At 48.3% G+C, this 15,260-nt stretch overlaps 1 protein-coding gene across 1 annotated transcript in view; it reads left to right on the top strand.

Annotated features, from left to right (window-relative positions):
• Positions 1–15,260, top strand: part of DNAH12 (dynein axonemal heavy chain 12) — a 1,291,066-nt gene that overhangs the window by 694,816 nt on the left and 580,990 nt on the right. The window contains exons 43-44 of the mRNA XM_086939114.1: positions 2,108–2,300; positions 10,159–10,320. Of these exons, the coding sequence (XP_086795240.1) occupies positions 2,108–2,300; positions 10,159–10,320 (355 nt within the window). The remainder of the gene's footprint in view (positions 1–2,107; positions 2,301–10,158; positions 10,321–15,260) is intronic.

Raw genomic sequence — 15,260 nt, forward strand, 5'->3', positions numbered from 1 at the left:
GGAAATATGTTTTTTACATTTCAAATGTAGTATTTTATTTCTTGTAGTTCATGATGACACTTCACCCCTTCATATTGCAACATCAAGTTTAGTACTCAGCCTCTTGGGCCGCGGAAAAACTGTTTTGCAGTTTTGTTGGTGTTATAGATAGTTCTGAAACTGTACTTAAGGGTATCCTTTATAATTTGTTTTCCTCTTCTGCCACCTCACTTTATCATCTATGAATGAAGGAATATATTTACACAAAGCTGCAATGTGTTGGATTCATGTATTAAAGTTCTCCATGCTGCGACAGAAGGTATGCAAGTAACTTGGCACCAATTTGAATATCCAATGTTTCTGGCTACAGGGAAAACCTGTGGCCGAGTTTGGTTATTGATGCACTATTATTTGAACACATACATTTTTCTAATTCCTCATCCCTTTCTGATTCCAATCTCTTCCTTCTTCTCATGCTTCTTTTATAAATGCACTCAATACAATCTGCACCAGGTGTGATGGGTGTCATGGATGTCACCTTACTCAGCTGTTCAGCAGCTGTCTGGGGTTCATTTGCTGTCAGCCCAGTTTCATATTGAGTAGTAAATGGATTGACTAAAGGCTAACTAACTGAGCTTTTTATTTTGCCCATACTTAACAGGAATAGGGAGATTGAGGCTTTCAGATTTTCTTTCCAATGCCCCCCAACTCCCTTTGAGAACAGTCTGGGTCTTTTTCTGTGCCTAGGTGACTGGGCCATGTGCAATAACAGATTTGTGCCGTCTTATAGTCATTGGACTCCAAGGACTGGGTACATTTGGACATTCTAGTCTTTGTGTCCAGTAATCCAACAGTTTATTCTGTGGGGGTGATAGCGGAACAAGACCAAGAACGTGTAGAGATTTCGGAAGGTGATGCACCAGTCTGATGCTTCCTACTTTAGAGACACGAGCGCTATCATGACCAACTATGATCTCCAACTTTGGCACAAGTTCAACCTCTAAACGTCCTTGTTTCTGGGCTAAGCCAGGCAATAGTACAGTCTCAAGAAAACCCTGGGTAAGGAGAGTGCGGGATAATGGTTGCAGAGACTAGCATTGTTCTGGCATCCCTCTAAGGATCCAACATATGGGACTGGCACAGTAAGGACCAGATTGCTGAATATCATCCAAGTGGTAGTTCCTAGACCCCCTATTGTATCTGGTTCACAAATGTTCTCTGTCTGCAAGGATAGGCTTGCATTTCACACCAAGCTCCTAGCTGGGCCAGCCCTTTACTTAATGAGAAGGTAATTGAAGAGGGGGTGCTTCATTTGGATGATAAAGTTTGCTCATCCAGCCTTAGCCAATATCAAGAAGTCTCAGTAGTACCAAGAGAAATAAGTCCCATTGGCTTCTTCATGGTCTATCCACCCTTCCCAGAACCACGTGAGAGGGACTTCTCTACTCTAGTGGGGTTAAGGCTTTGCTTCCACTACCACCGCAGGACCAATACCACCAAAGACTCTTACATCTTTTCACTGGTGAGGTACAGTTATGACTTACAGATGTCATGCCCATCACCATCTAGGCTGACCTTGCCTCATTTGGCCTCCCCAGAATTTCTGAAGGAGGTAGAGAGGCCCTCCATATAGGAGCAACCATGCAAGCTCCCTAAAAGGGACAGGATACATATTTTCTTGTAAAGAATAGAGGTATGGCTCTTCCCATCTTGGACTTTTACAATTTAAAAATATTTCTCTCCCTGCAGAAGTACAAAATGCTGACCTTGGCTTAGGTAATTGATAGGTTTTCATATCAAAGACTGGCTGTGCTCTTTGGATCTCCAGGGAGCCTCTTCCATGTACCTTCCTGATGGCACATAGGACGTATCTATAGTTTATGGTGGTAAACCATGATTAACACTACAGGACATTGACATTTGGTCTCATTGCCATGCTTTTGGTCTTTTCCAATAAAGGTAATATTTGAATGAAAACTTTCTGTTACAACGATGGCGTGGTTAAAAGAAAATAAAGCTGTGTTAGTTGAATAAAGTTATAACTCCCCACAATTGCTTCTTGTTCAATTAAAAAAAACACATAATTAAAGCGGTTGCAGTAATGTATTTGTTTTATCTCATTGAACAGGTATGTGTTAGAACATCTTTCTCGTATATGTCGCATTTTGAAGCAGCCTGGAGGACATGCTTTGCTTGTTGGAGTTGGCGGAAGTGGACGCCAATCAATGACCCGATTAGCAACGGCCATGGCAAAAATGAATATTTTTCAACCAGAAATATCCAAAAGCTATGGAATAAATGAGTGGAGAGAGGACCTAAAGGTACAAATATGACTTTAGAAGATCTTGCGATAATTTATTTAATTAAATATTTTTTAGTAAATCTTTTGCTTCTTGTATTACGCGAATGTGCCGTCATGTTTCTCCTGGTCATAATGGCTTCACTACACTCAAACTTAAAAACAAAAAAAAACTAGTGTAAATGGTCAAAATGAAAACAGATGGGATAGAGGATCTATGTCAGCTATTCAGCTCTGGTGCTCTATTCTCAATTAGGAACAGGGTGCAGGAGTGGGCTCAGCTGACACCCATTACTGTACCCTGTTCCCAACTAGAAAACTGAGTGCAGTAACGGCTGGTCATTCACCAACATTTTCTTAAGTTCTACCTTGCCTGTGCCCCAGGCTAGCAAAGCCTTGAGGGAAACACTACTCTTACCCTTGGGAAAGATAGGTGTAGTTAAGATAAATTATTTCAAACCCTCCCCACCCATGGACTAGATGGTGGGGGGGATGTGATGCATGCTAAAATCATCCATAATCATTAAATGATCCTCCACTTGTGGGAAAGGAAGGGGCTGGAGATCATACGTCTAAACTACCTCCTTCGTATACCAAAACATCCAGTGTTGCACATACACACAACCACTAAAGTTTAAAAATATAAAAACAAAAAAAATCCACCAGAAATGTACAGTTGAGAGGGAGTTGAATTTGACCAACAAGTTAAGAGTGGCTTTGCCATGCAACCTAAAATGTCATGAAATTCACAATTTAAGCTGTTACTTTCAGCCATGCCACAACCCTGCAGTGTTTCATCTATAACTTCCAATCCTGTTGGTGGCCACCTTGCTGGAACGAGTGGAGGACGCAGAAGAAGAGCAAGAAGGAACAACATATGGGTGATTGGGCTACCGGAGAAAAGTGAGGGGCCTGACGCATCGGATTACATGGAGCGATAGTTCAAGGCCATGTCACGACGGAGGGACTCTCCACACAATAATGTATAGAACGGGCACACAGAATACCCACTGGACCGCCGAAACCAGGCGCCCCTTCGAGGCCCCTCATAGTGAATTTACTGATTTTCCGGTACACGCTGCTGCAGAAAGCCAGGCACCGATCAACTTTGAAAATGTGAGAATTTCCTTATATCCGGACTATACGATGCTTGTACAGAAACAACGGTCCTCCTTTATGGCGGTAAAACAGCGGCTCAGGGACCTGAATATACAGTACGTACTACTCTTCCCTACACGGCTGAAAGTATTGCACGAGCAGAAATCGCACTTCTTTGAAAGTCCCGGAGATGTAGAGGATCTGCTGGAAGTGATGGAACTAACCAACGCTGAGGAGATTACAGCCCAAGCCGAGGAGAAGCAGAGATCCTTCGAAGATGCCTCGACTGGGCTTAGAGGCGGTAGACCGAGAAGAACCACTGGGCGGGTACAGGTTACTTCGCAACAAATAAGACAAAATAAGAAACAGGCGATCCTGGCTATGGCAATCTTCACGAACGCTCCACGGACAGACACTAAGTCCTCTACAGAGGAAGAGGGGTCACAGGGATCGGACTCTGAGGGTAGTGTGGCCTTGTTTCCCTCGGTGTGATCCTCTTCGGTCCTCAGGATCGGTATGACGACAATAGGAAACGCCAAGGAGGGATACCTGCAATGAAAAGACAGCAAACAATACTGCGTTCCCTTAGGGCAATGAAGTAGAGGTCTGTAAGCAGCTCGGTATTCCTTGTGCAGAGAAGGATCAAAATAAAGCTAATACAAACAAGCTTGTAAGCGTGCTATTAGGCTATTTATTGCAGCACCAAAGAAAGGGGTTAACTTCACCCTGAATATCCCAAATAACAAAGCAAGTAAGGTCAACGATACCTGTCACCATGCAGCTACTCCTTGCGGAACCCCCTCAGCCGACAATACTGAGCGATTACCAGGGACCAACCGTCCTCCGCATGAGCACCAGTCCTGGCTACTCGCCAACGGAGGACACCGTGCTAAGCAGCGTTCGAAAATGTCGCTCGAGTTCCTCCTGCTGTGGTGGGGTGTTTGCAAAGTGAGGCGGTACTACGCTAGCGGTTGTCTTCACCGATTGTGTACCTGTCCGCTGCTCTGTGAGCTATGCCTGTTCGGATCTCCATTCAACACAGGCTCCAAATCGCTGGTCCGTACACCTTTGAGTGCTGGCAATATCAGAAGCAGACCATGAGTGAGCGGCTGTTCCACCCTGATGCCGGGAACAAGGACCGCACTGTAACAGAAGGAGACAAGCGCCCAGACTAGCGCTTCTCCCGGGGAAATCCAACAACCGACGGCGTCTGGCTCAATATCCGACGCCGATCTGAGCCGTGCCCGCCATTTATGGCAGGGGCGGCCTGTGCATGCTCCACGCACAGACTGCTGGGACGTGTAGTTCTGCAGAGCGGCGGCGGCTTGTGCATGCTCCTCGCTTAGCCCGCCGGGAAGTGGAGTTCATAGTCGGCGGCACTCACGGACTCCACTGAGTGCTTCGCCACATCCGTACACTGGGAGGGGTGAGGGGGGGAAGGAGCGAACCTGACACTCGGCGACTTCACAGCTGATCACGGACCTGTTTGGGTGATGGACTCATACAAGTATTGTATCTTTTATGTATCTACAACCTGCAGCTGCCTTTGCCCTTTCCCACGCTGAGATAGATATTTTGTATAAGGCTAGCTGTTATTCGAGCTCTGATGCTGTAGCAGCTTTTACCTGGTAGCCGTCAGACACACCATACCGTGTGCAGTGCGCAGGCGCAGCCCCCTATGGCGAATGCGCTATGCATGCCCTCTTTGTCGTTTTTCTTGGTACAGTTCTTACTCTCCTTTGTGTTTCTTAATGGTGAATTGGGTCAGTTACTAAGTGTTGTGGTCCGGTATAGTTTTAAGATCGGTCCGAGTGGTAGGGAAGTTGGGAAGGGGTACGGTCTAGAAGTGTCTGTTATTATTGATGTGCTGGTCCGCCTGTATGACACACTGCATAACTCCCCATTATGGTTCATACAATGATGCGCACACCGGGGAAATACATGATTATAACTTGAAACATAAGGGGGAGGGGCACTATCCACAAACGCCACAGGATACATGCCCAACTACAGCGCTGCAAGGCACAAATTGTTTATCTGCAGGAATCACACATGGTAGAAAGCGAAGTCGTGAAGCTACGAAAGAAGTGGAAGGGACAGGTATTCTCCACCCTCTATTCCAATTAGGCACGGAGAGCCACAATCTGGATCAGACATGGGGTACCATTTGTTGCACAAGAACAGAGAATTGATAAATTGGGCAGATATGTATTCGTTAAAGGCACATTAGATGGTCAATTGGTGGTCCTGGGTAATGTCTTTGCCCCTAATTACGAGCAAGATCAATATTGGGATGTGTTGAGTGGTGCATTGGCAGGCTGGGAGGCACACCCATGGATACTGGGGGGAGACTGCAATGTGGTGCTGGATGTATCCCTGGACAGGTCGCACCCACCCTTACACGGTACTGGTGTACACAAAAAACTGACGCACTGACACGATGGGCGGAGGAATGGGGATTGCGCGACGTATGGCGGATGCGACACCCGCTACGGAAGGAATACTCATATTACTCCGCAGTGCACGACCTCCACACCAGAATAGATAGTGTTCTGCTCCGACAGGATAGCCATGCAGGTGATCGAATCCACATACCTCCCTAAGACCTTCTCGGATCACAACCCACTGGAGTTACTCATCACATGGGGCAGGGAGCCTACGCCGGTCCCAACATGGCGCCTCTGGCCGCAACTCCTTGAAGACCAAGGTTTTCCGCAATACCCTCTCTGTCACCATAGATCATTACTTTACAGACAAAAGCAATACGGCCTCGAGTAGATTGATAGAGTGGGCCGCGTTTAAGGCGGTAGTAAGGGGGAAGGCCATTACTACGACTGTGGGAGCACGGCAGGAACTGCACAAGTCATTGTTGGAAGTCGAGGGGCGAATGGGCAGGCTGGAACAAGAAGCGATTACAGATGCAGAACAGAAAGGCCCTCTACAAGAGGCACGAATCCGACATGCGGAATTGATGGATTTGCTAAGGGTCATAGACTACACAGCATATACACAACGTGCACATAGCGAGGCCGACAAGGCGGGAGCATTATTGGCTCGTCTTATACCTGATGCCCCTCAGTCTGTGGTTATACCCTGGATCGTAAAAGAAAATGGGGACATAGTCACCACCCAGGGAGCGATCAACTCGGCGTTTAGAGATTACTACGCGTCTCTATACGGGGTGCCTGACTCCCCCACTGGGGACCAAACAGAGGCTTTCCTATCTACCCTGACATTCCCAGAAATTCCGCCACCGCTCCGAAAGGGTCTTATAGGACACATTACGCCACATGAGATCAAGGTGGCGTTGAAGGGGCTACCACGCAATAAAACACGGGGTCTAGATGGGCTCCCCATTGAATTTTATGATACCTCTTCAGAGGCTCTAGTACCCCAATTAGTGGAACTATACAAAGCAGTATGGGAGAAGGGCTCCTTGCCTGTTATGACATCCCAAGCCCTGGTTATCTCACTGCCAAAGCCGGGTAGGGATCACACCGATATGGCAAACTATCGGCCATTATCATTACTACCCACAGAATATAAAATATTGAGTAAGGTGTTGGCCAATAGACTGCTCCCCCATTTGTCAAAGTTGATCCATATATATCAAACCGGATTTTTACCAGTACGCAGTACCTCCCTTAACATCCGGAAACTGCACTACCTGTTGACAGAGGCCCCGAAGCGTTATCCACATGCTGGTTGTATTTCGCTGGATCTCCGGCAAGCCTTTGACTCTATACATTGGGATTACATGTATCAGGCATTATTAAAATATGGGATTCCGGCAGAGTACATAACATGGTTACGATTGTTATATAACACCCCCACGGCACGCACTAGAACGGGGTGGCACGTCTCGGAAGAGTATACCATACACAAAGGGACGAGGCAAGGATGCCCCCTGTCGCCCCTCATTTTTATTTTGGCACTTGAACCATTAGCCATAAAGCTAGGGCAGGACTTCCTAGATTGGGGGATAAAAATAGGTAATACGTCTCACTTATTTTTGGCGTATGCTGACAACATTCTTATGTACATATCTGATCTCCGCAGGCCGCTGTCCCCATTGTTCGGGACGTATCGGCACTTCACACTCCTATCGGGGCTTGCTTTAAATACCACAAAAACACATGCCTTTTTCTTTGTGGATCAGGGGGGCACGGCTGACGTAGACGTCGGTGGAACCAGCATTCAAGTCACACAGTCAACGTTTAGGTATCTAGGCATTCAAATCTACAGAAAGCATGAAGACAAGTTAGAAGGAAACCTGAACAAAGCAATCCGGGCTTTGAGGTCTAGCGTCACTTTTTGGACCGCGTTACCACTCTCTGTTACAGGCAGAGCAGCTATAGCAAAAATGGTTGTCTTACCACTACTATTATATTATTTTACGAACTTGCCGCTGATGGTGCCGCAAAATACCTTTAGTTTGCTGAACACTTTGGTTACGGACCTTATCTGGGGAAAGGGCAGGAGGCGTATTAGCCTTAAGAAATTACAAGTGGGTACCAGTACGGGAGGCCTAGGTGTTCCGGATTTTCGTGCTTATTATTACGCCTGTCAGTTGCAATGGTTATCATATTGGACGGCGGGACGTAATTTGCAGGAACTCGACTATGCAAACACAGACATCGATAGCGGGGCACTACACGCTTTACTCCTACCGGGCTGCAGGACCCCGAAGGACCTCCCCCCATTGCTGCAGACTGCGCTCAAATGCTCAAGCAGCGCTACAATACACCAATACACCACAGATGTATGCAGGTCACATACCAATATTAGGGGTTTCACTAGCCAGCGCTAGGCTCACGAAACGTAAACTGACGCCCTGGTTGGATGTGGGTATCGGTACTATGGCGGACTTGTTTGGGGAGGAGACACTGATGGATCACAACACATTTATAAATGAGACTGGCGCCCCAGCACACTTGTACCTAACGCATGCAGCACTTTCCAGATACATTATAATGCACTGGGCCCCACAGAGGAGGGCCCCCCCTGAAATGAATTGGCTAAAATGGTATACTATATGGGTAATGGGCACCATTTGATTAAGTGGCTGTACGCTGGTATTAGCACCCATACAAGAGCACCCCTGCAGGAACTAAAGACCCTTTGGGAGTTTGACATGGGGAAAGACCTGTCGGATAAAGAATGGGCTATAATACTGGAACCCCCCAGAAAAGTCCCAAGGAATGCCAAGTTTAAATTTATCCAAACAATGGTGTTACATCACCCATACTTAACACCGCACAGACTAGATAAGATGTTTCCCCAGACGCAGCATTCATGTCCGAGATGTCTACTAGAGGATGCGGGTTTTGTACACGTTATGGGAGTGCCCGAAGATACGGGGATATTGGGATGCAGTCCGGTGCATGACTGGGGCAGACACACACCGTGCTATTACTGACACATTGGGAGATTGCATTTTAGGTCTCCATTCCGATAGATCTACCCGCAAGGTACAATACCGATTCATAAACCTTGCACTTACATTGGCAATTCGGAACATCACCATGCGATGGAAATCTTTTAAACCCCCTTTAGTGCGAGCTTGGTATACGGAACTCTTATGCTGGGGTGGTGCAGAGGGTGTGGCACTGCATAGAGAAGAAATTAGAGGACTGCGTACAACCTCGATATCCCTTGAATGGGAAGTCATGATGGAGGGATTGCGCTCTCATAATTCGAACTCAGAGGATTAATATGTATGCCATTTCAAAATGTGTGACCCACGTCACGTGTGTGCTGCGGGCCTTGTGGTGTTTTTCTGTGCTACACCTTTTCTGTGCGGACCATGTACAGATACTGGCGAGGCTAGCCAATGTATGTTCATGTATATGTGTAATAGACGGATAGAGATTGAGACCTAGGTGAGGGGGGTAGTTGGGGAATTGTTAACGGTTTAGATATATAATTTGCCATGCATTGCAGAAGGCAATGTATAATAAATGTTGTGAAGCAGGAATATAATGTTTACATGTGCGCTGTATACTGCTTTATACTATGTATCATCTTGCATAACTTAACAGGCATCAAATGCTGTGGCATAACTGTATATGTTCAGAAATGGAAATTTTATAAAATATGTTTTAAAAGAAAACCTTCCAATCATGTTATTACTTGAGAGTGCCTAAAATATGATGTGTTTGAGAGAATCGTTGTTTATGTTTAATAATTCGTAATCACTATAGAACGTTGGTAAGTTGTGACAGTGTGGGGCCATATCGTTGTTATGTTTGCATATATTGTTGCATGTGTTGGTATTTGATAATGGGTGTGTATTTGATTGAAAGTGGGTGTATGAATGTATGATCGTAGGTGCGTTGGAAACTTTCTTAGTTTACATCTAGTTCTTCATCTATGTGCTATGTGTTTCATTTGGCACCAGCAACACATCATTTCTTTAATCGTGAAATGGTAGACACGGTTAGCAAACTTTATAATTAACTTTTAAGACTTGGAGATCACATTGGAGTTGCAGTTTTTAGAGAAAGATATTTAGGTGATAGTGGCCCAGCAATAGGTAGGGATAAACATCTAAAGTGGCAGAAGTGAACTGAATTTTAGGGCCTGGAGATAAGTATAAAAAGTGAATTTTCAGTATCTACAAGTTCTATTAATACATCAATCATTAGGTCACAAATAATTATGTGAATATCCTGGTTTAAGTGGTATGCCAAATCACAGTATATTGTATTTCTTTGTTTTGTAAAACTACGTTAATTGATAGGTGTTTTATTTTAGTGACATTCCTTTCTCTCTATTCCTAGAGTCTTGTGAAGAGTGCAGGAGCAAGAGGACAAAAAACAGTGTTTCTGATTACTGACACACAGATTAAAGATGAAGCTTTCCTAGAGGATGTTGACAGTCTGCTTAACACTGGAGAAGTACCAAACCTTTTTGCTGCTGATGAAAGAGGAGAAATAATGGAGGTAGACTCTCTGTCCCATTTTTGAATATGTTTCTAGTGTTTCTGTTTTAATTATCCCAAATCAAAATGTGGAGTTGATGTTCTTGAACTATTTCAACACCTTCACAGAGAGTGTCCTGAATACATTAACGTTTTACATATTTAAATGTAATTAGTTACATTTTAATATCGTATCAGTTTCCATATAGCATTATTATTTGCTCTCTGAGAAGTTAGTGAAATCATTAGAATCCTAATATTGTTGCTTGTATCAATTTACAATATTAATAGTTCATTTTAAGCTCTTTCCTTATTTAGTTGTACTCGGTTAGTGTTTTGTAAGATCCTGTTTCTAGGCAATAATCCCCAAGACAGACACTAGTAAAGGGCATAGAAATCTGCCTACTGAAAAAATTAAAAAGCACTTACTTGGAGGGGGCGCTAGAGGGCGCCGAGCAAGATGGCCGCACGTATGTGAGGCTCTGCCGGGACCGTCTATAATCTGCATTAAAATCCTGCATTTCCCGTTGCCTGCCGCCCCCAACTCGACGGCAATGCACATCTAAGGACCCGGGGGCACGACTGGTGAATTTTCGCCCGCCTGGACGGCTGTCCGGAGGAGATATTGGGCTAACCGTCGGCTGGCGGTTTGCCGCCCGGATCTGAGCGGACTGGTGGCGCTGCTGGCGCGCCGGTTGGAACCCTCCGATCGGCCACTGGCTTCCTGTCTCTATATCGACTCCGGTGCTACTTGGGGGCCTGTGAACGACATCGACGGCTCAGTGACGACCCTCTGGTGCTGGGGCCTAGAGGAGTGGAGCCCTGTCCGGCGAGCGGTGGTGAGCGGGGGGCTGGCCGACGCGAGACCGGGGCTGCGGAAGCGGAGCTAGGCCTCGCGGGGTTTCCCCTGCAAGCTGCCCTCGGCTGGGAGGTGAACGAGAGGCGAGAGAGAGGCGAGCTACAGCGACTGGTGGCTGGGTGAACACACGGCACTTTTGCGCCTTGCAGACTTCGCCCACGGCAGACCCGTTGAGTGTGGGCCCCTGCTTATTTGCCGGCGGCTGCCGGCGCGCAGCTTGGGGGAGCCTGTGCCACGTGGGCGGTGGATCCTTCGGCCGGGGAGTTGTCAGGGCCACGTAGCCGCAACATGGGCAGGCAGGATCGCACCCAGCCCAAAATCAACTTTGAAACGAGGAGAACGACGACCTCTCTATCACAATCGCCAACGGATGCAGGGACATCGGGGGCCGTTGGCGGGGCCCCGACCCTGGAAAACACTTTGGTCGCCATGCAGAAGACATTGCAATCCATAGAATGCACCATGGAGGCGGTCAATCACAGACTCGACCATTTGGCCTCGCAGTTCGATCGCCAGAATGAAAGGATGGGTGAGGTGGAGCAGAGGGTGTCGGCGACGGAGGATGGACTGGCCACTATGTCCGCCAAGGTATTTAACATGGAGAGGGTACTGGCGGTCATCCAAGCTAAGAACGAGGACTTAGAAGGGAGGTCCAGGCGCAATAACATCCGCGTCACGGGCCTTCCGGAGACCACAAACGTGGGCCGCATGGAAGATTTTATGGAGAGAATGCTGGTGGACATTTTTGGCGCTGAAAAGTTCTCGAAAGTGTTTATAGTGGAGCGCGCACACAGATCGCTAGCTAAACGGCCGGCAACGGGTGCTCCTCCGCGCCCAATTATTGCCCGGCTCCTCAACTACAGAGACCGGGACCTGGTGCTACGTCTCGCCAGGGAGAAGGGCACCATTGACTATCAAGGCAGCCGCCTGGAGTTCTTCCCCGATTTTACTATGGCGGTTCAAACCGCGCGCAAGGAATTTGCTCAGGTGAAACAACTGCTTCGGGACGAGAACATTCCATACGCCATGTTGTACCCGGCTCGCCTGCGGATAGGACCACCCATGGATAACAAAATTTTTGCTACTCCCAAGACGGCCATGGACTACGCGAAGAAGCAAAAGAAACGCAAGAGGGACGCTAATATGCAACGAGATCCAGGGGAGGACGCCATGGAGGATGTCGAGTAGCTGATTGTGGTCCGAGGAGTGTTGCTGTGCCGATTGGAGACGTGCGGAACGTAGCCTCTTGAGATATTGGAGGATGTTGCTCTTATCCCTGCTTTGGATGGTGAGGGGGGGCCACCTGGGACACGCACTGCTGCTGCGATGGTGGACTTGGCCCTCCTAGGTAACTGTTGAAACCTTTTTTTTTCCTTCATCATATTCGTACTGCTCTATGTGGAGGCATTGCGTGAGAACTTACAAATCTCTTGCTGAGAGGGACAGCTGCTTGCCTGGACCCACAGGGTGGTAATATTTGTTGAGAATGATAAGTGCTTTGCTGTTGGGGGGGGGGGGGGGGACGGGGAAGGCGCCCATCACTTGTACGGTCCGCTCTCTCGTCAGTTTTCTGGCGGGAGAAGTGCGCCGCTACGTCCCCGCATATGGGAGATCCCCACACAGTTTTGAACTCACAGTTGGGCTTGTTGGGGGATGGGGGAGGGGGTCGGCTTTGGCAGGTTGGGGATGCTGAAGTGGGTGGTGGGGGAACTGGGGGGAAAGTTTGTGTCCTGGGCTCAGTCATGGTATTACAATCAATGTGCTGGGAGGTATGTGTGGCATAGGCCTTGGCGGGGGGAGGGTAAGGCCTGGTATATTTCTAAGTGGTATGCTGTCTTGTTTGCTCCGGTGGGTTTGTACGAGGGATTGGTGCTGCATTTGGGGGGTGAACTGCTATCCATCAGTCTAGGTTATTGGGAAGGTTAAATGACGGGGGGGGGGTAAACTTGTTTGTATTACGTGGAATGTCAGAGGCTTGAATCGCCCGCAAAAATCTCGACAAGTCTTGGCCTTTCTTAACAGACATGGCGCGCACGTTGCCTTTCTGCAAGAAACGCACTTGTGGGGTGCGGCGGCGGATACTGTGGGTAAGAAGTGGGCGGGAGTTCGACTTGCATCCAGCTACTCTTCATATGCACGCGGGGTGATGATTTTGGTTAAAAAGAATGTGCCTTTTATTGTTCAACATGCAGACGTGGATGTGGGAGGTAGATATATTATTGTGCAGGGTACTTTGTATGGCTCACCACTTACGCTTATAAATGTGTATGGGCCTAATATTGATGACCCAGATTTCTATGTTACGCTCTGGAATAAGGTGCATACTTTACCTCAATCGGCTGTGCTCTGCGGGGGTGACTTCAATGTGGTCCTGGATGGGGAGTTGGATAAGAAGCGGGACAGGCCGTGGGTGCGAAAGAGGGCAACTGATGAGATTGTGGGGGGTATGCGAGAATTGGGACTGGTCGATGTGTGGCGTCTGCAGCACCCCGGGAGGGCAGAGGGCACTTGCTATACTTCTGCGCACGACACTTGGTCACGTCTGGACTATTGGCTGGTGACTCGGGATGTGAGTGGATGGGTGTTGGATGTTGCGCATCTACCGCGTACACTGTCTGATCATGCTCCGGTCTGCCTGCTATTGCAGATGCCGTCGTGTGCGCCCGCTCCATTCACTTGGCGCCTGTCGCCGGGCACCCTGACTGATCCAGTGCTCTGTGGAAGGCTCAGGGAGATTATCGAGGAGTTTTTTGAAAAAAATGTCGGCTCGGTTGATGATGCATGCACGGTATGGGAGGCCTTCAAGGTCACTGTTCGAGGGGCGTGTATAGGACTGCGCTCCGGGGTGCTAAAGTCCTTACGTGACTCCATGTCCCGGCTGGAGAGGGAGCTGAATGGGTTGGAAAGGCGCCTGGAGGAACGTTCTGAGGACGCACTCCTGGCTGATATACGATCAAAAGTGACTGAATATAATGAACTGGCTGATCAAGAGGTTAAATTCTTGTCTAAGCATACCAGAGCGCGCTACTATGGCGAGGGGGGAAGACCAGGCAAGGGGCTTGCGGACCGCATACGCCAGCCGTGGGCCAAGCACTGTACTGTTCAGGAGCTGGTGGAGGACGGAGAGGTTGTCACGGACACTCCTGGCATTTTGCAGTGCTTTACCAGGTATTATGAAGGCATGTACGGATATACCGAGACTGCTTCAGAGGCTGAAATCGCTGACTACTTTGCTGACATAGCCTTAGTGTGGCTCTCGCGGGGGCAGCAGGAATTCTTGATGCATCACATCACTGAGGCAGAATTGCGGGAGGCGATAGCAGCTCTACCTAACGGGAAGGCTGCTGGCACTGACGGCCTACCGGCTGAATTCTATAAAGAATATGTGGATGTCCTACTCCCGCAGTTGGCTATGGTGCTGGAGGAATCTGTGGAACGGGGCCGCTTCCCGTCCACGATGAGGGAGGCTCTGTTGGTGGCATTGCCAAAGCCTGGGAAGCCTCCGGATCGTTGTGAGTCCTACCGCCCCCTTTCGCTCATGAATACTGACGTTAAAATTATAGCCAAGGTTCTGGCCACTCGGCTACGGCTATTGCTTCCGGTGATGGTCCTTCCGGACCAGTCGGGGTTTATACCGCTCCGCTCGACCACACACAATCTAAGGGCCCTATTCGCTGTGTTACATCTCCTTAAACCGGACCTGGCTGCGGTGGCGGTGTTATTAGATGCTGCGAAAGCGTTTGATACATGACTGCTATCTTGCATCGCATGGGTGTTCCCTTTTTTTTCACCTCGCTGGTGACTCTCCTGTACACTGACCCTATGGCGCGGGTTCGAGTTAATGGCCATGTCTCGGCTGCGTTCCCGGTGAGGAGGGGCACCCGGCAGGGTTGCCCTCTCTCCCCTCTATTGTTTGCACTTGTTATGGAGCCGCTAGCCTGCGTCCTGAGACAGAGGTATGCTGCTGCAGCCCTGAAATTCCCCCTCCGCTCGCTGGCTGTCTCTATGTATGCTGACGATATGGTGCTTTATGTGCGGGAGCCTGCCCTGCATCTAGAACCTATCCTGCGGGAATTTATTCGGTTCGGGCGATATTCCGGATT

This window comes from Lissotriton vulgaris, chromosome 9 (assembly GCF_964263255.1).
Source record: "Lissotriton vulgaris chromosome 9, aLisVul1.2, whole genome shotgun sequence".
NCBI classification, from domain to species: domain Eukaryota; kingdom Metazoa; phylum Chordata; class Amphibia; order Caudata; family Salamandridae; genus Lissotriton; species Lissotriton vulgaris.